This window comes from Sardina pilchardus, chromosome 8 (genome assembly GCF_963854185.1).
Source record: "Sardina pilchardus chromosome 8, fSarPil1.1, whole genome shotgun sequence".
Taxonomy (NCBI): Eukaryota; Metazoa; Chordata; class Actinopteri; order Clupeiformes; family Clupeidae; genus Sardina; species Sardina pilchardus.
In genome coordinates, this window is record NC_085001.1 from 9,613,986 (window position 1) to 9,638,762 (window position 24,777).

Below are 24,777 nucleotides of genomic sequence, written 5' to 3' on the forward strand. Positions count from 1 at the left end.
AATTGACAGTAGCCAATTCAAATAAACATTTTATCAGCAAGCTGGTGCATTGTAGGCCTACATAACAGCTTTCCTTGTTTTGTCTACTCACCTGTGTGTGATGTAGACTGGGACATGTGTCCTAACAACTACCAGCATTCATTGAAGGTTCAGTGTGAAGTTAACCAGCACCTGCTAATCAGCTTATATAACACACCGCATTGTTCCGCCAGTTACATGGAAATGATTCGACGCAGGGCCTTTGGGTAAATAAGCGCATCGCATCCTTCACAACAGCGAGTCTGCTCCAAACTCGAGTGGCCCAGCGACGGCGGCTTCAAAGACAACGGCCACTCAGCAAACGCGATTAGCCTACCATGAGGACAGCGCGCCAAACGCCGAAAGTTGCCAGGTAACCAGAAATGAGAGCGCGACATGGCTAATGAAGACAGATGTGCGAGCCCCTGAAGGCTGCACCTCCACATCAATCACCACACAAATGGCGCTCAGACGCCATGCCACAGCTGGAGCCTGTGTCAAGGCACAGCATCGTACAAAGTGGCAGATAAGGAGCTTACTTTGTTAATGAGTGATGTGTGTAATGGGATCTTCTGACAGCTCCAAGTATGATGTGATGATTTATGGTTTGTTTGGCAGTTGTTGAGTTATGTGTGGTCTGTTTGTCATTTGGAGTCTGAGAAGTTGAAAATTGTTTGTAAATAACAACAGGTGTATTCAAATAGATACTTTAATACAATGTTTATTTACATATAAAAAACCACAGTCACAGATAACTAAACAAACCTTAAATAAACAAAAGAAACATCTAAAACACAAGTGTTTTGAAGCATAAACAGTAGATATTTAGTAAGACAACACAGGTGAAGATGTGTATTGTGACATGTCAATCTCTACTAAATCATTTTGAAACAACAGAACTAGAAACTGCAAAGCAGATTGCTTTAAAAGCCTAAGTACTCACCAACTCCTCCAAAACAAGCAGATTATTAGGTGAACTACAAGAGATAAGTGTTACGGCCCCTGGACTTCTCTCGTAAGTAGGCTACCTACTTTCAAAGTCCAGATAATGTAGGGTTATGATTATGAATATACAGTAACCTTTATGAAAAGGACTGAAAGAGAACTTGTAGAGCCTCTGGTCTTGTGAAATATTGATTCTTACAGAAAAGGGGCGTTTAGCAGAGGTAAAAGAAGTCAGCGGTTTTAGCAGATTTGTTTATTCCCTTGTGTTTAATAAACAACTGTGGGCTATGTACACACTGCCAAACGCAAAGCGATTCTGGTTTGTTTTTTAAAGAGTAAGGCAGATGTCTACACAGTAGCCTACGTATAATGAGCACCAGTGGTTCCTCATTATCCATGTGTAACAGTATGAAATTTGCACAGAACAACGTTGCATGTAACACATATTAGACTGACTCCATTTCCATTCAATAATGTTCACAAATGATCTCATCCTTATTAAAAAAAACACTCAGTTCAGTCTAAAAGAGTGCAAGGTACATGATGCACCAAAACTGTAATATGATATAAGAACAGGATAATGACCAGTCTCATAACTGACCCTTACACAGTGACCTATGACAGTGTCGAGAGTGAAGCTTGCTGGTGTTTACATATTTAAAAAGGCACAACTGTCAGAGGACTATCTAAACCGGAGGGAATAAGATTACGCAATAAGATGGCTGGAGCCACCCATCTACTCCTATGGTTGTAGAAATATTGTTGTACAGAGGATGTGTGTGTGTGTGTGTGTGTGTGTGTGTGTGTGTGTGTGTGTGTGTGTGTGTGTGTGTGTGTGTGCCAATTTTTTAAAGCGAGTTGAATCTGACATAACATGTTCGCTTACAGTTTGTCCACTGTACCTGCTGTAAGAGTGAACATGAATATCACCAAATCATCAAAACACGTAAAAATTCTTGACTTTTCTAAACAAATCAATATACATGGATTGGCTATGGAGTTCCTCTACATCAGTCTTGATAAAAACAAGTTCTTAAAATAAAGCTGTAACATTGTGGTCATGAAGAAATCTTCTTTCAAAATAAATATAATATCGAGATATAATATATCATATTAAAACACTGACGTACACACTCACACAGGTGCACAGACACACACACACACACACATCTACAAACACACTCGGACACAGACTCACTCACTAAATAGCACACACACACACGCACCCACGCCGTATTACAGGATGATTCTGTCAAGACCCGTAATTCCATAGATCGATCGATTCATAGGTGATCCAAAATTGTGTAGTCGTCTTTTTTGATATCTACTTATATGTTATTCTGTGGTTAATCACGACAATAAAAAAGAAATTAAACTAATATACAGAAATAAGATGTTCTTCACCAGTGTAAGTTTACACAAACAAGACGAAAGAGAAGTAAGAATCATACACGTCTCTGCTCCAAATCTTGCTCTCACTGTTCACTTTTCTCTTCATGCTGACTTCAGATGACTACCTCTAGGGGGTGCTGTTGACCGCATCCCAACAACACTAGTTAGTGACTGTGAGGTGCAGGGCAAGGCAGGGCAGGTCCACCAGCTCTTCAGTCCCTCTGGTGGATCCTCAACACCAGCCTCGTGTGTGTCTGCCTCCGTATGTGTGGTGCAGCTCGTCCTCTACGTGGCGCTTGTGTCTAGAGGGGGGAACTTGTCAGCATCTGAGTCCACTACAGTCCATCTTTAGGATGGATGCCACCTCTGGCACCCCCCGGTCACGCCCCTTCAGCCTGTGGTCAGCTCGTGAGGGGGCTCCAGAGTCTCGGCGATCTCCCCTAACTCGTCCAGGACCTCCGTGAACGACGGCCTCCGGAAAGACTCCAGCTGAAGGGGGTGGAAGGGAGGACAATGGAAACGTTTGCGTGAGAGGCTGTTTGTGTTCAGACTAGACGCTCAGAGTTCCTGCTGCTGTTTCAGCTTCCTATACACTATACACAATCATTTGACTGCACTTATTAGATTTGACTCCACTTCTATCTGTGGTAGTGCAATTGGTTATCAGTGAAAAGCATTTACAGATATGGTAGCCTGGATTTTGAGCCTTGACTGAGGTCAGTCAAATCAACAAATAAATGAATGAATAAATAAATGAAAGGACTCTGCGTCCTCCGACCTAAAACGTTCCACGCATCAGATATCTATCACAAAGCTGTGTGTGTGTGTTATGAAATGGTATCTCCTGTCCTGGTCTGCAGCCTGTCGCTGTCTGTCACCAAGAAGGGTTCTCTGCTCCTCTCCTCTCCTCTCCTCTCCTCTCCTCTCCTCTCCTCTCCTCTCCTCTCCTCTCCTCTCTCCTCTCCTCTCCTCTCCTCTCCTCTCCTCTCCTCTCCTCTCCTGTCCTCTCCTCTCCTCTCCTCTCCTCTTCTCTCCTCTCCTCTCCTCTCCTCTCCTCTCCTCTCCTCTCCTCTCTCCTCTCTCCTCTCCTCTCCTCTCCTGTCCTCTCCTCTCCGCCACTCACCAGACAACAGCTGGCAGCCAGCTCTAGAACACGCTGGGGGCATCCGCTCGCCAGCTTCCGGAACGCTGATATGTCCAGGCCATAATCCTAACACACACACACACACACATACACACACACACAAACACACACACACACAAATAAAGACAGAGATGGAGAGATAGAGGGTGGGGGCACATTAGGTATCAGCTGATGACTGCAAAGTGCAAACTGCCATAATCCATAGAAAAATTGAATTACAAAATGACTGCATCACTTGTATAACACAGTGTGTGTGTGAGAGAAAGAGAGTGTGAGTGTGTGTGTGTGGGTGTGTGTGTGTGTGTGTGTTTTGAGGGATCAATATTCACTCTGTCTCTCTTTCCCTCTATGCGTTTGTCTGTGTGTGTGTGTGTGTGTGTGTGTGTGTGTGTGCGTGTGCATGCACCTCTAGGCATTTGCTTGTGTGTGCGTGAGTGTGTGTGAGCCGGGAGCGGAGAGCAAATCTAATACTTGTGTTCTGGGAAGGATTTCAGGGTCCGCTGGGATTCTTGCCAGGATCTCACACAGCACAATCCCAAAGGAGAAAACATCCACCTGGCGACAACATCGCACAAACAGCTTTATCCTCCATGGAGAGACACACAAAACACTGACAAACACATATGGAACACCCTGTTCTATGACTTCTATGACTATAACTTTATCATTATCTCTAGATAATGATTATTAACAACGTTATAATCTAATACTCAATCTTTTATTGACACGCAACTATGATCATGCATCTTCTGACTCTGGTTGAGCTGGTACTGGTAGCATTCTTTGCTGTGCCACACACCTTGCGGTCGTATGGTTCTCCGCGCAACATCTCGGGCGCCATCCAGAAGGCAGAGCCCACCAATGACAACTTCCTGTCCTTGGCAGGAAGTTCCACCACTTCCCTGGCCAGGCCAAAGTCTGTAACCAAGGCCTCCCTGCCTCGAGCTGTCACTCGGATAAGGCAGTTCTGTAAACAATAACAAAATAGAACATTTTTAAAATCCACGGAAAATGAGAAATTGATGGTCACTTTTTAGAGGACAGTTGAACAGCCATGATTGACAACATTAACAACAATGATTTTATGTGCCATGGTATTTTCAGGATTTCCTTGTTATGACTATTATTTCCTCTGAGCAGTTTTCTTTGAATTTTTTTTACCATAACTGGAGCCCCTCCTTTCCTGAGAGATAATGCTTTCACATGTACTGATATGTGTCTGCCAGTAGAGGGCAGGGCAACCCAACACTAGGACAAGCCTGTCCAAGTCTGCTTTCAGGATATTTTTAGGCATGACTTTGGAGCTTCTTCTAAGGAGCTATGTTTGTCCATCACTTGCACAAGTGATGGACAAACATAGCTGAGAAAATATTCCCAGGACCCATTCTGATGTTTATTGACCTTAAAGTAATTACTGACTGTGAGAATCTATCCAAACAAAAAAAGTCAGCCCAATATGCTATAGCACATAGAATGCTAGGAAGTAAGGTAGGAGAGGTGAATAAAAAAAGGAAAGAGTCTTTCTTAAAGGAAGGGGAAGCAAAGCTGTATGACGTGTTTGTTTATGCTCATGTTTGTGTTTCTTAGCAGACAGTTTTTCTCCAAAGCAGCTTACATTACATTTGAACTAGAGACCAAACAAAACACATCAGAGATGTAGCCCTCGCCCCTCAGTTCAGTGCTCCCCAAGAAACTCTACACAGCCTTCTGTTATTGTTTGGGGGACAGTACAGTATGTTTACAGTATGCAGAGCCAGCACTGCGTAAGTCCGTTTTTGTACAGTGTTCTCAGAGAATGGAGAGCTACGCGTTTATGAGGAGAAAAATCACTGAATGCAACTTAAAGTGTTACGCATCGCTTTAAGTGTTGGCATCGCTTATACTTTTAAGAGGCTCATTGCTCATTGTACCGATGAAAATACATCACTAATATTTACTGCTTTGAGATGAAAGCAACAATAAGCATGGAGAACAATGTACATGTTCCCCAAGTTGCAACTGGCAGAACTGTAACACACAAAGTATTTTAAGTAACAAAATGCTGTCTGGTTTACAAACTAACTTACATTATGAAGTCCTCATTAATTATTAATTTATACACATTGACTGCTCAATGTTTTTTTTGTTTTTTTTTTTAGCAGCGGATTGTAATGAGGCCTTCCATCATCGCCACCTCTTATGCTCTGAATAATTTAATCTTTGGCCAGGCCAACGTAGATAACATGACAAAGCACATTATAAAGGCTCCATTGTGCTCAGTCTTCGGCAGACTGAGCTTTGTAACTTCATACAGCCTGGACACGTCTGTGACACAGTCTTAAAGAGCGGTGAAGCAGGTGGAATGAGACCGTCAGTGGGGGAGTGACAGACTGTGTGTGTGTGTGTGTGTGTGTGTGAGAGAGAGAGAGAGAGTGAATGATAGAGGGAATAAGGAGAGAGTGTAAGAAAGACAGTAGACAGTTGGAAAGAATGACAAACAGGAGGATCAGTAAAATATTAACAACAGCAGCAACACATTGCGGTACATCCAAGAGCAAAAGGGATATGGAGGGAGAGAGACAGACAGAGAGAGAGAGAGAGAGAGAGAGAGAGAGAGGGAGAGAGAGGGAGGGAGAGAGAGACAGAGAGGACTACACAATTCAAATGAGGACAAATGAGAAATAAAAATACAAAGACGAGGCTGAGGCAGGAGTACGGTTGAACGCTGGACTCAGGCAAGGAGGGAGACGCACAGTAAAGCTTGACATAAAAGTTGTGCAGGTATGCAGACAGTCACGTGGCCTGTTATATAAGGCCATGGCTGCACTCCGGGAACCAAAAGTGCTGATGGCTGCAGCAGCCTGGGCTCCGCCGGTTCGGCCCGTCGCCCTGCATCTGGATCGCATTAGACCCAGAGCGCTGGGCACCACCGGCACAGCACACCACACCACACCACGCCGCAAGAGCGGCTCCCGCCCCGCCCCGCCCGGCTCTTTCCATGCAGGAGCCTGCTGATTACAGAGTCCCGGCGTCTTGGGAACGCTCCAGCCCCTCGGCCCCAACCACTAAATTTAGCACAAAAACTAGGGCCCAAACGGAGAGCCAGCGCACGGCAGGAGTTCCTGGAAGGGCCTGGGATGAAACCGGGATATGGGAATTATAAGCGGGACTGGATCTCTACGCGTTGCACAAGAACCAAGTGAGCCGTCACACTGGTGAGTGGACAGTCAACAAGTGGTCCAACAAAACAAACTTCAGGTTACGCTACCGTGACAAAGTGGCAGCTTTGGGCGTTACTTAGGCCAAATAGCATATTTATAAAAAGATTTCTCTAAATCCAGTACTTCAAATGGTTTCTGGTGTGAGTTCAATTGGCAGTTCCTCTGTATAAATGAACCATAAGATCCAGACTGTTCTGGGAGCCATGGGAAAAGGCCCTATCGGCTGGCACAACAGGTCTGGCTCATGGGAAAATGGCCGTCCTAATTGCATACATATGCTTTGCTAATCCACCACATGCATTCTTCTTAGGTTCACTTCATTTATATGCACTTGGTGCACAGCGTGCCAATAGGGTATGCCATGGTGTGTTTGCATTCAAAGTCCCACAGCGCCATTGTGGCCTAGGAACAGAGCGTGACATTTATCTTCTCTGGCGTTAACGTCAAAGCCAGAGTCAGTCACTTCTTCTCCCGTTGGGCAAAATGAGAGAGTGAGTGAGTTGCTTTATTTATTAAATTTTTTTGTCAGACAGCGCAAACAGTTAATGGAAAACCTGTTTGCAATCTCGCAAGAGTGTGTTCTTCTGTGGAAAAGCACGTCATCGTTTATTTCACAGACAAATCAGCTGTCCGCTAACCAGTTGCCGGTGAAAATGTCAACGGGCAGGACGTCAGTGGTGTCATTAGTTTTCCCTTTCAGCCTATTGTGCTGCTCTCCATGGACCACTGAGCGGAGACAGTGATGGGAAGGAGGGGGGGGGGGGGGAGGAACGGAGGACTCTGTGACAACTACAACTTCCCCCTCACAGACCATGAATGAACACTTCCCATGGCCTGCACCAGACAGTTGCTGTTGTTGTTGTTACATATATGTGTGTGTGTGTGTGTGTGTGTGTGTGTCTTTGTGTATCTGTGTGTGTGTTTGTGTGTGTGTGTGTGTGTGTGTGTGTGTGTGTGTGTGTGTGTGTGTGTGTGTGTGTCCGTCTCCTTGTCCTCGTGTCTTGTGTTTTCAGCAAGCAGCCACACAGCGTCTAGCCATGTCTATAAGAAGTCTGTAATATGTAGTATTCCTGCGTGCTGCTGAGAAACAATGGGTCCCATGAGATATATAGACTGCATCAACATGACAATGGGCTACAGCTATGCTGGGTCTCCTCTCTGGCCTGGATCAGGAGGAGGCTTGGTGAGCATTCATGTGGCGCCTAGCAACCAGCATTCTCACATGTCTAGAAGTGCTCTCCTCACCAGTGACCCTGTTTGGGAAGATGGGCGCGGCATTTACATAACAGCGCACCAGCACCGACCCGGGCATGGCACTTTATGGCTAGTTATGAAGCTAGCATACACTAGGAGAGTTTCTTTATGAGATTTATGGGGGAAAGAAATTCCAGAGTTCTCTTTCACACACACTCACACACACACACACATACAGACACACACACGCTTGCTTGAACTTGAGACAGTGTTCCAATGGCAGAGCCAAATGTGCTCTTCCCTATACCTTTGAGTTGAGGTCTCTGTGGTAGATGTTCTTGTAGTGCAGGTAGATCATGCCCCGGGTGATGTCCGCGGCCAGGTCCACCTTCTCCCTCCAGCACAGCGGCACGTCCTTGCGGGCCAGCAGCTCCTCCAGACAGCCTCCGCTCACGTACTGGAAAAGAATTAGAATTAGAATATATACTTTTTTGATCCCGTGAGGGAAATTCAGTTCTCTGCATTTAACCCAATTTAACCGAATTAGTGAACACACAGCACACAGTGAGGTGAATCACACAACCCAGAGCAGTGAGCTGCCTGCCCAAACAGTGGCGCTCGGGGAGCAGTGAGGGGTTAGGTGCCTTGCTCAAGGGCACTTCAGCCATGGTGGACTGGTCGGGGATCGAACCGGCAACCCTCCGGTTACAAGCCCGGTGCGCTAACCAGTACACCACGGCTGCCCCTCAGAGGCCGCAACCTTTAGGGCCTACGCAGTCCTCTCTCGACCATGACAACAGCATGAACAGCTCGCGTGGTGGCGACGCGGCTAGCATCACATAGCTACCGCGCCCAACGAGTGCTCTTACGGCTGGAATGCTCTCACAAACATGAGCACAAACAGTGAACCAAAACAGCGCCCACTCACATATGGCAGAGATGGCGTCAGCACCCAGGGTTTTCTCACAACAATAGCAACACAATAACTTGGACCACACTGTGAACGCTCTCTGATAAAGTGTTCCAGTGCCATTAGAGAGCTCTGGGCTGACAGGCTTTTAAGAGCACCAGTTACTGTGTGAAGCAGATTATGAAGGCAAACAGTGCTGGAGCCAAACTCACCTCCAGAATCGGGTAGAGTTTATCTTCTCTGACACAGATCCCGAGATACCTAAGTGTTGGGAGAAGGGGGATTTGGTGGTTAGTTGGTTTATAAAGACTTTGGCATTATGTCTACCAATCTAAAATCAAACCGTAATTGGTTAATAGTTTACCACACATAATACAATCATTAATGTTGATTGCTGAATAAATCATGAGGCTGAGAGTTCATAATCTAACTTCAAATAAATCTATTAAAGCAGTATAATAGAAGCTTGACATAAATTTGAATGTCATTGCTGACTAATTATTACACAATTAAATGAAAAGGCATTTCCTTGAAGTTCAATTTAAAATCTCATAATGTGTTTACTCACATCTGTGAACTTTCCATAGACATTCAAATGTCTTCACCTCAAAGAAGTGTGTGCGTGCGTGCGTGCGTGTGTGAGTTGGCGTGGGGTTTGAGGTTGGTGATTTCTGATAGCTTTCAACTCTTTTTTCTGACATTTCATTTGATATGGGCTTGCCTTGACCTTCTATAAAACTTTGGAAAAAATAGACTACCTCGAGATTGCCAAGACAAACGCTCCGCTGAACCCTGTTACATAATACCAGTAGTGCACAACATTGCACAGTAGCTGCCCTCTTGACCGTGTTCCTCATTTCACTGCGAGTTCTTGAACGATACTCCACATGTCCTCTGGTTACTTTTTGACCGTAAACATAACTCTGCTGCCGGTCTCCGAAACACTAAAAACTGAACACCAACTAAACGCCTACCAGAGGTTTAGGCCCAGACTACACAGGGTCCTCAAGGGAAGTGCTCTGTTCACTGAGTCTAAACATTGTTTTAGAAGACTGTTCCAATTTTTTTTTTGCTATTGTACTCAGCTATTACGGCTGCTGTATGCCATTCCAATGATTAGAGTGGCAGATGCTCCGCTAACTGAGCGTTTCAGTTACGCACCCAGTGCAGCCTCCCTGTTAGTCCGTGTGACTCTGCTGGGAGGTAGGGCTGTGCAATTAATCAAATTAATCGATTAATTGTGATTATGACTTACAACAATTATGAAAGTAACATAACCGAAATATAATGATTATTTTGCTACATTCAGTTTCATAACAATGCTCTCCCTTTTGTCTTGAGTAGTCATGTCCATTATCTTTTTACCTGTATTTTTCCCTGTTGGATTATATTTAAAAATGAGAAAAATGTAAATTTTGAATATGGATGATAGTTCCAAAATCACTGATTATTAATCACATTTTAATAATCGTGATCTCAATATTGAATAAAATAATGACTAGTGATAATGACTTTTTTCCATAACTGAGCAGCCCTACTGGGAGGCGGGGGATGGAGCTCAGCCTACCTGACGATGTTGGGATGGGAGAGCTTCTGCAGCAGGCTGATCTCTCGCACGATGCTGTCCTGGTCCACGTCGTTCTTGTAGATCTTCACCACCATCACCTTACGGGTGGTGTTGTGCATGACCTGCAGGAGAGGGGAGTCGGGTATTTACATTACATATTTCCATTACGTGCATTTACATTACCAAAGTTGAGGTCCTCCAGATCATTTCATATTCAAAATGATATGGGTAGAAAAAGAGAAATAAACTATTTTTATGATCACAAGATTGATATGATCCCCCCTCTCTCTCTCTCCCTAAATGTTTGTGCAACACGACACACACACACACACACACACACGCACGCACACACACACACACAAACGCACACAGGGTGGGTCCAACTGGGTCCAGTGGTATGGCAAATATGCCCTAATTAGGGGCCCAGCAGCACAATGCATGCATTGTACACGGGTGATCAGAGTCAGCCATATGAAAACTCATTTGTGCCAATGTATTCATAGCTATGGACCACACAACGACAAGAACACATTTCCCGATAGACTCTGCTTGTTACTCTTGTTCAGGTTTGAAAAAGAATCATCATAAGACTTCTCTCAGTTCATGAAGCAGCACGACGGAACAAGACTGGGTGAACGAGAGCCACTAACTCATGTGGCATGGCTTCCCACAAAAACCCTTCACCCTGAGAAAAGAACATCATGGAAATGTTTTCCAAATAAACTCACAACATGACTGTGGTGGGCCGAGAAAATATTAATAACATATCATCATTTGACCACATCTCAGACCGAGACCCCTAACTCTCTCTCTCTCTTTCTCTCGCTCTCTTTCTCTCCCTTCCTCCCCCTCTCTCTCGTGCGTCAGTGTGTAAGTGAGTGATACATGTCATGAATACTCCATAGCTGAGGTTGTGTATGTGTGTGGGTATGCAGGGTCGTGGTAACACAAGATTAACTGGTATCACGTTTCATAAGTCATGAGTTAGATATGACACTATGGTGCAACAGAGTAGAAAATAATATTTTCATTGCGGACCTTGTAAACTTTGGAGAAGAAGCCACTTCCGATGAGCTCTGCGGTGAAGTTCTCCCAGAACTCGAGCTTGCGGACGGCGGTGCGGAGCTTCTGCCAGCGGTCCACCTGGTAGTAGGTGTCAGACGACTCCCCGTACAGAGCAGGGCTGCTGGGCTCGGAGCTCACGTCTACTTCACACATCCTGGAGATCTCCGCTGCACAGAGACCATCAAGACACATAAGTACGCGTACACATACATACATAAGTATGCACAGTACACACACACACACACACACACACACACACACACACACACAAACACACTCACACACACCCACAAACAACAAATCAACACTCATGTCTATCACAAAACGTCATATTGACCAATCGTATGTAATCTCTGTATGGAAGAAATGATTGCACAAACATACAAAAATCTAAAGTTGGAAAGCACAATACTATTTTTAATCACCACATTTTAGTCTAACATCTATTTATTTTGTGATTTGGCAAAGCGTGGCTGTGTGTGCCTTTTTTTGCTTTCTAAACATAAGCTGACCAGAAAGCTCTAGTCGTTGGTTTGGTGTTTTTATAGCAAAGTTATTGAACACAAAAGTGGTCAGGAAATCTCTGGTGAAGAGAAAAGACCGGAGTACCCCCGCGTGGGCGCTTTGATTGGATGAAAGGGGAACACACACACACAAAAGTGCAATTTCCAATCTCGTGTGCGCTCAATGAGCCCCACCACAGCGGCGACCAACGACCAACAAGAGCGACGAGAGAGCGAGCGAAACAAAAGGCTGAATAATGAGCCGCTCGAAAACGAGAGCGGAGTGCGCAGCGCACACAGGGGTGAGGTGGGCCAGTGGTGAGTGTGTGTGTGTGTGTGTGTGTGTGTGTGTGTGTGCATGTGTGTGTGTGTGTGTGTGTGCATGTGTGTGTGTGTGTGTGGTGGGGGGGGGGTGGCACTGGACAGCGGCTCTCGAGTGTGTTGTTTGTCAACTTCAATAAAGGCCGAGGCCTGTAAAGCACAGCAGCCTCCAGCCTCCGACTTCAATGGAGAGTTATTGATGAACCGCGTCGGCGGAGCCCACTCACGGCGGTAAGACACTCACCGGGGCGAAGGCCATTTGAAAGTAAAATGTGCCCTTTGTGAAGAGTTGCTGTTGCTGTTGTGTGTGTGAGAATGAGTGTTTGTGTGCATGTGTTATCATGATCTTATAATAAGGGTGACAGCCCTTTTTCTAAAGCCCCCTTTCTCTTATCTCAATTAGGCTACTGTATAAGCAACCTTCAGCAACAGAGAGAGGGTCTTTCTTTCCACTATCATGTAAGATGATCCTCTGAAGCGATGAAATCTACTTACTCTAATTAGGTCAACAGTTTGTGGAAATCTACAATGTTATGTACAGAGAACATCCAATATGTTTGTAATACATAAAACGGTTTTAACAGAGATGTATTATTTTGACAATGAGAAAGGGGGTGAAGATTCTGTGTTTGTTTTGCATGGTTTACACTGTCTAATGTCAATATCTAGTACATGACGGTGGAGAATGTTATAGAGTAACACACTTTGCTGCTAGGAGAAGGTCACAATTATGTGCATAATTCCTCTGGCGACTGAGGTAATGTAGTGGCAATAAACAGCCGGACAGGATATATTCAATTACAGTAATTTCCTGTCTCTTAACCGAGGTTTATAAATTGATTTTGCTACATTTCTTCCGCTATGATGTTACTGTAATATGCAGGGGAGGGCTGTACATGGGAATACATGTATTTTCTTCATTCTTCTTTCTGATTAAAGCAATTATCTGATTCAGAATAATTGGGCTCTTGGGCAATGTGGCTAATACAAGGGTGCGGCCAATACATGGCTTTGTCTTTCTAAAGGAGCTCTAAGCAATGTTGGGTAATGTCACTTCTGCTGAGATTCAAACAAAACAGACAGCTAGCTCCCTTCCACCTCCCTCCCGTGCAACTGAAATTCTCCTGAACGCATATCTCGACGTTAAGTGGCTGGAAAAGTTTATGTTTCATCGTCCAGGCTGCACCAGTCTGTTTTTGTTGCCTGGACAGTCTACAGAGACGCCATTTGTTACAGTGTATTCAGGGGGCAGACAGGTTGCGGATTGTGAGGAGATGTTTGCTGTATGTGACAATTTTTTTTATCTTAGAAACTGCGTGACATTGCTTAGAGCACCTTTAATTTGTGCAAAACACCATTGTGGGATTTATACGCCATAGCATGCAACTAATACACTGGAAATGACTGTACTCAAAGCACCCAGCGTCATGGCCCTTACATAATCGGAGTCCAACTAGAGATTAAAGTTGCTACCATTTCCTTCATGTCATGCTACAGGAAGAATCTGTTACATTTTCTCATGAGTCAAACTCTTGAGTAATGCTCACAAACATCCATGGCAGGTTTGGCTACCATGTCAAATGCAGAGTCCTTTTCCAAAGACCCTAATCAGGCTGTGATAGTGGCGCTTAGAATCACAGAGATCCTATCAAAACGTCAAACATGTGACGTGTGCATGACGTGGCTTCCAGAGGAAGCCGTGACTGTGGTGAGTGACCACAACCAGGCGCTGGCACGCACCTCAGCGCTAGTACAGTAGGCACATCTAGGGCACATCTTTTCTAGGGCACAGGTCACAAGCTAACAGCACATCTGCAGCACAGGAGTTTCCTATGAACTGCATCTAAGTTTATTGGGCCCCTGCGCACTTGTAATTAGTCTATACTAATTTGTTTTTGTTCTATGGAATGCTATAATAGAACGCTGACTACAAAGCATACACTGCACAAGTTAACTAACACACAACGCCAGTTTCCCTCAGAACTGAAGCCAGTGTTGTGGAGCAGGTGCCAGGTATATTGTAGCATCTTGTGGTGGGAAGTCAGCTGTCACCGACTTCCGCTTTCTCCTGGGGAGACTGGGCTGGAGTGGACAGGGGTCGCGGGAGCATGGGGCACTGTGGGTTTCTAGGTCAGGGTCAGCTGTCAGCGGCCAATGTGTGATACCAGCGATAAGCACAGACTGACACGCTGACACAATTGGCCCCGGCCTCGTCGATCAAGGGGGGATTCATGCCCGTGCCGTCGCTCGTGAGGGGAAAGGAGCGCACACACCATGTCTTTGTCTTCCACTCTCTCGCTCTCCTTCCCTCTCCCCGGCAAAACCCAGACAATCACTGCACTTTCAGACCACCAGCATCACCCCCCCCCGCCCAATTCCAACCAATCAGAGAAAATGCTTATTGCGCAGCCTTCTTCAGTGTACCTTTCACTTTCCCCCTGTTCTAACATGACAACAGACACATACTCATAGTCTGCCCATTACATGTCTCTCTGTGCACATCACACATTAGACATTGCTGCTCCTCAAAACAGAGAAGACAATAACACCAGTGTCTTCTAGGCTTGTGTCTACTGTAGAGCCAGGTTAGACACGGCTTTGTGTTCTCTCGGATGATAGAGGAAGTCAGTATTCACACCTTTATGGCAGTTAATCATTCTGCTGGCAGGGGAATTGCACAAAGAATTCCATTCCTGTGTTGCTTTTTTTGTTTACTTGCGTCATTATATTTGGTGTTATCTGCATGCAAATCAAATCTTTCCTGAGAATCTAACGCATTCTGTAAGCGACAGACTCTAGCAATTTCACAAGCATTTGCTCAAAGCCCCTTAACCAAGGTTGAGTTCATACGTCATAGTCAGCGCAAGGGCCTGTTATCACAGCAAACAGAGAACCTGACCATTCCCTTCACCTCGGAGGCTTTCTACTGGCAACCCCGTCAGAGCCCAGCCCAGCCCAGCTCTGATGTCCACGCCGCAGATAAGGCCACATCACAGCGCCAACTCATCTGGGAAGCTACTGTAGCTACGGGGGTCACAGCAGGGTGAGACTTTTGTGGACAAGGCCCCTCAGTTTCAACAGGTCTCCCACAGGAAGCAGACAAGATCTGGACAAAGTCTCGGTTCTTCAGAGAGAGTGAGAGAGAGAGAGAGAGTGAGAGAGAGAGAGAGATAGAGAGAGAGAGAGGGATGAGTGATTAGAGGTGAGTAGAAGACTGTGGTCAGAGCTGATGCTGACGATGTCTCACAGGGCAGATGGACTGACGTGTCCCCAGCAGAGAGAAGTCAGCATCGGAGGGACGATAAGTATAAGTCCAGTGTGTGACGCTCGCACAGCTGTGTGAGAGCCAAAACACCTGGCCGTCCTCCTCCTCCACGTCCTCCTCCTCCACTTCCTCTATGGCTGACATCATGACTCAACTGCACTGGAACTGCAACATCACTTCACACGCACTTCCCTCCCTCCCTTCCTTCCTCTACCCCTGTCTTCTGCTGCTGCCACTCTCTCCTTCTACTGCACGCTGACCACTACCAAGGTCTCCTCTGCACTGGACGGTGAATGTCATTCCAGTTTGCAAGTCGCTTTGGGTAAAAGCGCTAAATTAATACAGTAGTGTTAATGTAAAAAGCAGTATAGCAACTCTATGTAATCCAAACAGTATGCCAAGACAGATGTATTCATTACTGATAAAATAAGTGAGAGTTCAACTAATCACTCGAGGGCTGAGTGCCTGTGTGATTTGCAACTCGAAAGACATGATCCCCAAGACCAAAGGGGCGTAAGTGACATTTTGGTCAAAATTTTGTTATATACTGTATATCACCTGAAAGCTCTTGATGAGCTCTCTTAGCTGACAAAATTATAGAAGTAAAATATTTCTACATTTATATATCAAATATAATATATATTAAATTGCACTTGGCTATAACGTTACTGAACAAAAACCAAAGGTCTTTAACTGTGAACATACAGTATAGAAGCAGTTCGATTTGTTTTGGCTCTCCTGTAAAGTTGGTGAAATGTCACTTACTGTACGCCCCTTTGGTTCTCAGCCCTTGCACTGATCAGCGTACAGTGGAAGGCTACACAGCGAGTCTGATCATAAAAGTGCTCTAACGAGTCTGTTCCACAGGGCTCATAAGACTAAGTGCTCAGTGCATTAGAGCAATACTTCTGAGTGCTGCCCCTTTAAAGGAGATGTAATGGCTTCATTGATCTGCGCTGTGAGACGCTCGGTGTGTGGAGACAAATGAGCACAGCGGCACAGGCCCAGGATCCCTGACGCTGACGCTGCTTAATTCTACACTCTGGTCTGGGAGCAGCACCTCCGACACCCCACCAGAGATGTGTGCTGTGTGCTCCCCTCTGATCAATGGCTCAGATTTGGGAGAGTCTGACTGGACACAGCCCTACATGCTCTAAGACAGACGAATAAACCCCAAAATTCATTTCACATGTTCCTACTTCTCAAGCAACAACAGTCTCTCATGTTGTAAATTCCTCACTAGTTTTGCTGCCCACTCTGATCATCTCTGCTCTCTCAGCTCTGCAGCTCCATAAGCACCATGTACTCCATATGGCACAGCCGAGAAAGAGATGAAGAGAGAGACAGAAAGAGAGAGAGAGAGAGAAAGATAGAGAGGGAGGGAGAGAGAGAGAGAGAAAGTGAAAGAGAGAAAGAGAGAGGGAGAGAGAAAGACTTACTGATATTCAGAAATACAAGGATCACCTTAGCACATAGGAAACAGGAAAGATTTATATCTACATACCGCCAGCAAATTCTGCTCTATACCAACTTGATCCCACGTCCAGGGTATTTTCCAGACTACCAGTTCAGCAGAAACGGAGACAAACAAGAGCAGAGCAGCGCAGCGGCTCTCAGTTTGGCTGTTCTTGGTGTTGCATCATGGGACAGCTCCACTCAACATTGAACAACGCAGCAGCAGGGTCGTGCCACCGCACAACATAATATAGCAGATCAATCTGGCCCATCCTGAGGCACGGCTCTGACAGTCCCTTCACCTCTGACGTCTATCACACACACACACACACACACACACACACACACACACACTATACATTACCAGAACATGCGAGTGGCCTCGGTCATTTACACGGCACACAGTGTTCTCTGTCTCCGGCGAAAACTCAATGCAGCCACTCAGACTCATAATTTAAGGGTAGAACGGACAACCTACTGGCTTGGCCCCAGATAATGAACAGAACATGACGCATGGCCGGCCAAAATGCAATCACACAGGTCAAGCAGCACACGAACGGCCGTGTCAAGCATAGACCGGCATATTAGATAAGCAGACCAAACGGACCAAGTGCTTGTGTGCGAGAAAAAATCAACTCTTTTATAGTAATGCATCGTAGAAATATGCACTCTATTTTCGGGCCATTTCAGACATTCATAGACAACTTTTTTTTTTGTCCGACGCAGATTTCATGGCATCCTGGGAAATTGAGGGCTTTTTTTTTTGCTTCTTTAAATGCAGCACCACACAAACCAGACTACTGACTGCAGAGACATGCACTTAAGAGCAGCTGTGAACGGTTCCCAAGCTTACATCACAGCAGCACAGTCACACAGTGACTCTATGAACGCCTGCTGTAATCTCCAGCCCCGAGGCCGAGCTCATTTGTTTGCACTTTGGTGTCCTGAGATAATCACCTAATGGATTAATCGTGCCCATAAAATGACCTTGAGCTCTGAGCCAGTGTTGACTCAGTATCACAACGCAAATATCACTGTGCTGCTGTTGATTGGCTCCACAAAAATCCCAGACCAGAGAGGAGTGGATTGGATTGCCAACATTCTCTCTCTCTCTCTCTCTCACTCTTTCTCTCTCTCTCATTCTCTTTCTCTCCCTCTCTCTTTCTCTCATTCTGTCCCTTACTCTCTCTGTTCGTCTGTGTTCCCCCTCACATTCTCTCCCACTCTTGATTCCACAGGCAGGCCAAACAAGTGGGCAGAGTGGAATCTGTGAGGAGAGGCATCTCGTAAACAGTGCCTGTGTGATTCGCAACTCGAAAAACATGATCCCCAAGACCAATCTAGTCCCAAATTCAACAACTATTGAAGTGAAAAAGACCTGCTACAGGACTAGTATGTTCCATGTGTCAGACAAGACCCCAGGACAGAGAGAATGAGTGGCATACTGTATGTGGATGCTCATTTCCAGAGCACAGCAGTGGTGGTCTGACATGCAGGGTTAGACAAAGAGAGACAGGCTATGCCAGGGTATCCACATAATATGCACTCTATGTGTATGTATGTATGTACAGAATTGAATTCAAATCCTGCATCTTGTTAGCTTAATTCTATGATCCAGTTGTATGCCCCGGGGCACTCTGCAATGTACATAGGTGTGCATTGTCTGTGTTTCTGGGAATGACGGTGTTTGTGTGGTGAAGCTTTAAGTCAATCAGGACTGCAGTGCCAGGGTGCATTGGCTGCATCAGGGATGGAGCCTACCTGTCTGAGGCCCTCAATCACAGGGGCTGCGCCAGAAATTGAGTTTAGTGACACTAACACAGGAACATGTCTGTCTCGCATCACAGACAGTTCCCAGAAGAACAGTCCACCTTCCCTCCCCATTATTTCAACAGGGGATGATATAACCTCAGGTATTTTTGAGTTCTAACATATTCATACAGTCTTAAAAAAAGGACCAAGAGAGGAGTTATGATGGTTTGACAAAAATAGACTTATCATGCCCTGGACATGGTTTTGCCATTAATCCACAGAGGCAGCATGCAAAGAAAGAGGAAGTGGTTCGAATGTGGTGAATAATTCAGAAGGAAATCTTAGATCTCTTTGTGGGTTGGTAACATTATCCATTCGAGCCTTACTGTGCCGCTTTGATTGAGAAAGCAATGGATGGTCCACAGAGGAGAGAAAGTGAGATATCATAGATAGGAGAGGTTTGTCCATTACTTAGCGTATGGTCTAGTGATCGTGACAAGAGCTCTTCATCTAAAGTTTCTTTTCAATGTCTCGCCAATGCTAATGGACTCAACCATGAGAAAGACAATGCCGATGGCTCCATGATTTACTTCACTTAAGACAATGCCGATGGCAACTGAACGGAGTTTTAAATGGTCTACAGATTAATCAGTCATGAAAAACATAAATCTTACAACCCTGTCTCAGTCTTCGCGGCACACAACCTCTTTAGTAGGCCTACATTCCTGGCTGTTTCAGTGGAGACAGTAATTCTGAAAGGTCCAGGTCTGGCAGCAGTTTTGTTGGTGCAAGTGCTGGCAGGGAAAACAGCTTTACTCATCAGGGTTCAATTGTGCGCTAAATGCTTTCCGCTAGCATAATGACTTTTCTAAACAGCCCGCCATTTGTTAGGACCGAGCGTGAGGTTAGAAACAGACAGATACGGACTCCACTCAGATCAAAGTAATCAGATCAAAGCCAGGGCCAGGATGCACTTAGCATTTTTTAACCAACTTGAATAGGCAATCTTCCATTTAGCAAGAATGTGAATCAAATTGAGCTTATTTCATGCTGCTTATAAGCTGCCACTGAATTTCCATCCTTATGACTACCTAAGTAGCACCTGCCAGGCATGTTAACGTATGCTATCGCTAACAGTCAATATTTCCTGATGTGAAGTTTTACTGGACTAAAACAGGAACTACAGAGACACTGGAACACATGTTCCCTAAACACATATGATGAGCCTACCATTGGCAATATAAATTGAAGTACAGCTAATTACTGTAAGGTCTGTGATTTACAAGGCATTGCACAGATCAAAGTCCTGAGCAAGTTTATTGTCAATAAAACATGGGCAGGGAATGTTAAACATGTTTTGTAAAAAAAAAAAAACATTATAAAAGTGATTAAGCGGAAAAGGGAAGAACGTGTTGTTCTGTTAACTCAGACTGGGAAGATCCGCGGAGTGAAGTGAGCGACGCATGGCTGCGCTTCAGCACAGGAAGGGAGGTGTGCTTGTCGGAAAAAAGGATCTACATCTGCCTGACTGTCCAGGAAAACACCACCCCTGCTGCCAGCACAAGGCCTCTCTGGTTCTCTCCGCCGTGAGCACCCTTCTTCTGCCAGAAACCAAACTAAACATGCAACATCTGAGAGGATGTCACTTCCATACTTAATAGGGAGCTGGTGTGTTTGAGCGCAGGTCTGTAGTGGATGTGGTCATAGTGTGGCTAAGGAACTTGGATGGTATGCAGTAGTCACCAAGAAAGAAATGGGTTTGATTCCTGGTTGCCACAGCCGTGCCCTTGAGCAAGGCCATTAATCCCACGATGCTCAAGGGAGACTATAGCCCCTGCAATTGGTATCTGTGAGTATCTTTGAATAAAATCGTCAGCTAAATTCATAACTAAGTAAAATAAGCAAGTACGGTTCAGTACGGTGTGTGTGTGTGTGTGTTCCTGCACGGACTCGGCTCGTAGGAGGAGGACGGGGTGAACTCCAATCTGCTGATTATGTCCCTGACAAAACCCTGCCGAGGGGAGTCATTAGGCACTTCCACACCGATACCCACGTGTGCTCCAGTACACTGGCCCCGCACACATCAACAGCCCCCACCATGCGGCGCACACACACACAGCAGAACTACTGGGGTTCCCTTGGGTCGGCTCTACAAGTCCAAGTGACACAGGGAGGCGGGTGTGCCAGAGTTCAGCAACCAATTACTACTGAGACCCTTCATTCATTAGGGAAACATCAAGCGTCAGCTTTTGGACTGGGCAGGGCAGACTCACAAGCACAATTAAGCGCTCACAACGAACACATGCCATATATACCTGCACCAAAGAGCAAGTCCGCTGCATTTGAATGAAGTTTGAGTGGATCAAACATTTTTTTTTTTGTAACTAGTGTCACAAAACTGGACTGAGGAGGCCTTAAATGCATGCAGTTCTGTGATATGTGTTTACAGAGGTGTCAGTGTTGGTTGTCATGTGAATGTCGACCCCATTCTTCACTTACACCCCCCACCCCCACCCCACCCCACCCCCTCACCCACCAGACCACAGAGGATGTAATGACAGGAAAACTCTCTGAGTCAACACTTCTCATCAAGGTTATCACTGCAAGACTTGCTGACCTGACTGGTCTCAGTATCACCATAAAAATATCACTGGACAGGGCGTCAGTACACATGAACACTAGGGTGCATCCTCCTCCTCCTCCTCCTCCTCCTCCTCCTCCTCATCATCATCATCATCATCACTGTGCAATAGACGTGAGGGGGAAATGGGGAGACCAGCTCTTACATTCATACACGTAGCCTCTACGACGGCAAGCACACACGTTTGCAGACAGGAAATTTGCAGTGGCGCGCAAGACAAAGCCCCTGAAGCCACAAGGTGTGAACAACGAGATGAAACGATGTGATTTCATCCTCACACTAACTTAGTCAATGCAGCAGATGTAGAAACACATATGAAAACGAAACGAAACATTGCAAAGCTTGATTAAGTTCTGTGTGAATGGCAATCACAGAGTGATAAAGTTTGACAAAGAGCAGAAATTTAGAGAAAAGTGTTTGTAAGTCAGCATACTGTAGGCTACAACATTGTGCTTTTAGTATAGCAAGGAGAAGGCATTTCATCACAAGAATGTAACTCAAAGTTTGTTCCCAAGCTTTAAGTTGGTATCCAAAAAGTGTCTTACTTACTCCACTGGTTTAATAAGCTATTCATATGCATCTTGAAAGGGGGGTTGGCACTGCCTTCTTCTGAACAAAATGCCCAGACAAAGTCAGCGAGCACCTACTGTATGGCTTAACACAGCAGCTGGGAGAGACAACACAAACAAATACACAAAGACACACACATGCAAAAATGAGAAGCACCAACATATACAACAACATGAAACACAAACAAACATACAGTAGACTGCGTTGCACATAGAGGTAGCCCTGCAATAGCAAAGGCACATTGGGGTGGCTGTGATGTGAATTAGGGAGAACAGGAAGGATGCTTTGGGTTGCACCGGATTAGAGTCATACAGTACGTGCACATTAAATGACAAGGCCTCTACATGGGGTATATCGAAGTGTACCCAATGTCATAACGGTTTAAAAATATTGTTAGCTGGCCTAGCCTACAACAGATCAAGCTTTCCATATCACCCATCGCTACTACTCGCCATATCGTAGCATCACTAAAAGGTAGGCTGATTTTTTCACACGGACATCACTGTTGGTGTGGAATGGAGCCAGACCCAGGCATGGACTGGCCATAGGGCATACCGGGCAATGCCCGGTGGGCCGACGCATATTTGGGCCGAGGCTGTCAATTTAATAATAATAATAAAAAAAATATTAGGCTCATTTATATAGCGTACGGCCACAACGGCAGCGAATCGCGGCCCATTGGTTGACTGCCTTAATGGACATTGGGCTAGTCCAATGAAATCTCAGGGCCCTCCCTATCTCCCTCCCGGCCTCATCTCCCCCTTGACTGGAGTTCGACCGGAGTTTGAGACCGTCCGTAAATGAAAATGTACGAAGACAAACCACAAAAGCGCAAGGGGGGCGCAGAGAAGTTGCGAGGTAAAAGGCTAAAGCCTACAAGTGGATGCAGCAAAAATGTGCTAAAATTACAGAAATGTTTGCCACCACAAGTTCAAACAGGGCCGTCGATATATAGCAGCAGTGCAGAAGCAGCACCGAGTGCAGGCTTCAGAGAGGCACATGCGAGTGTGCAACAGAGTTACACAGAGGAAGGAGTAGCTATTCAAATTGATTCGGAGGAGGAGGAAGAGGTGAGAGACGTGACCCAGCAGGGACAGATTGAGGAGGAGGTCAGAATAGCTACTGTGAGGCAGGTAAGAAGGAGCCGAAATGTTGGCTGAACTTTTTGGGCGCACAACGAACAATTAAAAGTTTATCTGCGACTGCTTCTTCCCCTTGCTTCTTTTAGATGTATTAACCTGCCTACTATGTAGGATTCAGCACCCAGTTAAGCAAAACAACGTTTTATAGTGTGAGCGCGTCTTTTTGTGTGGTTTCTGTGTAGGCCTACCCCTCTCGCATGCATTTGAATTGCGATACCCATTAAATTAACGAGTTGTCGGCTCGCCATCAACCTTCTGAAATCATAAGACAATCACGATTGGTCGAAATTGTTGTCAATCTTGACGCAGTACAACAAGCAAACTATTACATTTCTTTGCGACAAGCAGACACCCATGCACACAGACATGCAGTCAGACGCATGGAATGAAACAGGAATGGTGATAGCCCATGGAATTAACAATGAAAATGTTTTGGGATGTGTAGCCTTTACATCTTCACTAAATAGTATCAAGGTGAATTGTTGGCTAAAACTGTGCAAATGCTCAACATAAATTATAGCAGGTTTTATTTAGTGAAGCATTTAATAGCATGAGTTTTGTGCACAACCTCATCCTTGCTGGTTTAAAGGTCACTCTAGTGTGTGTGTGTGTGTGTGTGTGTGTGTGTGTGTGTGTGTGTGCGCGTGTGTGTGTGTGTGTGTGTGTGTGTGTGTGTGTGTGAGAGAGAGAGAGAGAGAGAGAGAGAGAGAGTATAATAATAATTAATATTTTTTTAGCAAGGGTAGGCTAGCCTACTCGCTTCCATGCAGGCTACTGCGGTTTACTTAAATATTTTTTACAAACAAAACAGTGTGCACATATGTTTTATCGTGTAAATTATCATGGTGGGCCACTATGGCCAAAAATGCCCGGGCCGTTTTTTGGTCCCAGTCCAGCCCTGGCCAGACCATATGGATAGAGTAAATACATGATTAATTTGTGTCAAGAGGAAAGAGGACTAAAAGTAACAGGGAAACTACTAGAAATATTAGTGACGCTTAAATGGCCCTTCCCATCATCCCTTGATTAATTGAAAAACTGAACAATGACACAAAATGTTGATAAAACTCGCCAACATACTTACAGTGACACGCACCCACTGAATCACGTCAGACCGAGAGGGTTAAAGAGAATGGTGTGAAGACACTTCCGTTAAGTCTTGTCACTGTCAAAGCATTTCACAGAATGGAGTTGTCAGAATATAAAGTGGTATAGCTCCTCCGTGTCCCCTAAGACGCCTCTTTCACTCTGCGCAGACTCTCTCAACTCTCCTTCAGCGCGCGCTCTCTTTCTGTCTCTCTCTCTCTGTCTCTCTCTCTCTCTCTCTCTCTCTCTCTCTCCCTCCTATAGCCTACTTGCCGGTGCGAGTCATGCACAGCGGGGGTTGTGACAAGTTATTCTTGATGAAATGCATGTTTGATAGGTTGCCTTAGGAACTCATGTCAATTACGTCAAGTTAGTGCGCTTGAACTCCACCCACTACACACATAAAACCTATTAGCACGGAGAGGAGACCGTGTCCTTTTTAGTATGAAAGTTTGGACTAATTGTAGCGAACCACTTGTCACAGTTAATTTTGTTTAGCATGCTCCTAAGTTGACTTATGAAATGGAAGTTATTAGTGTAAAATGGCAAAAACACGTCCGCACTGCCACAGCCCATGGATAATAACATGAGTGGTGACTGTGCGATA

General features: G+C 45.3%; 1 protein-coding gene across 4 annotated transcripts; it reads right to left on the reverse strand.

The window, feature by feature from the left end:
• Positions 1-723: 723 nt before the first annotated feature.
• LOC134088610 (dual specificity testis-specific protein kinase 1-like) lies at positions 724-24,391 on the reverse strand. 4 transcript variants are annotated; one of them, XM_062542654.1, is made up of 10 exons: positions 24,169-24,391; positions 21,922-22,039; positions 11,409-11,602; positions 10,371-10,492; positions 9,016-9,064; positions 8,201-8,350; positions 4,299-4,466; positions 3,971-4,054; positions 3,479-3,565; positions 724-2,844 (listed from the first exon to the last, which is right to left on the reverse strand). In XM_062542654.1, exons 2-10 carry the CDS (start codon positions 21,950-21,952, stop codon positions 2,746-2,748), a joined length of 984 nt encoding a protein of 327 aa, XP_062398638.1. In that variant the 5' UTR covers positions 21,953-22,039; positions 24,169-24,391; the 3' UTR covers positions 724-2,745. The 4 variants fall into 4 exon arrangements, with proteins under 4 accessions (XP_062398638.1, XP_062398641.1, XP_062398640.1 ...); XM_062542657.1 differs by lacking the exon at positions 21,922-22,039 and having other exon boundaries at positions 24,169-24,390; XM_062542656.1 differs by lacking the exons at positions 21,922-22,039; positions 24,169-24,391 and adding an exon at positions 17,344-17,607.
• Between the last annotated feature and the right edge of the window lie 386 nt (positions 24,392-24,777).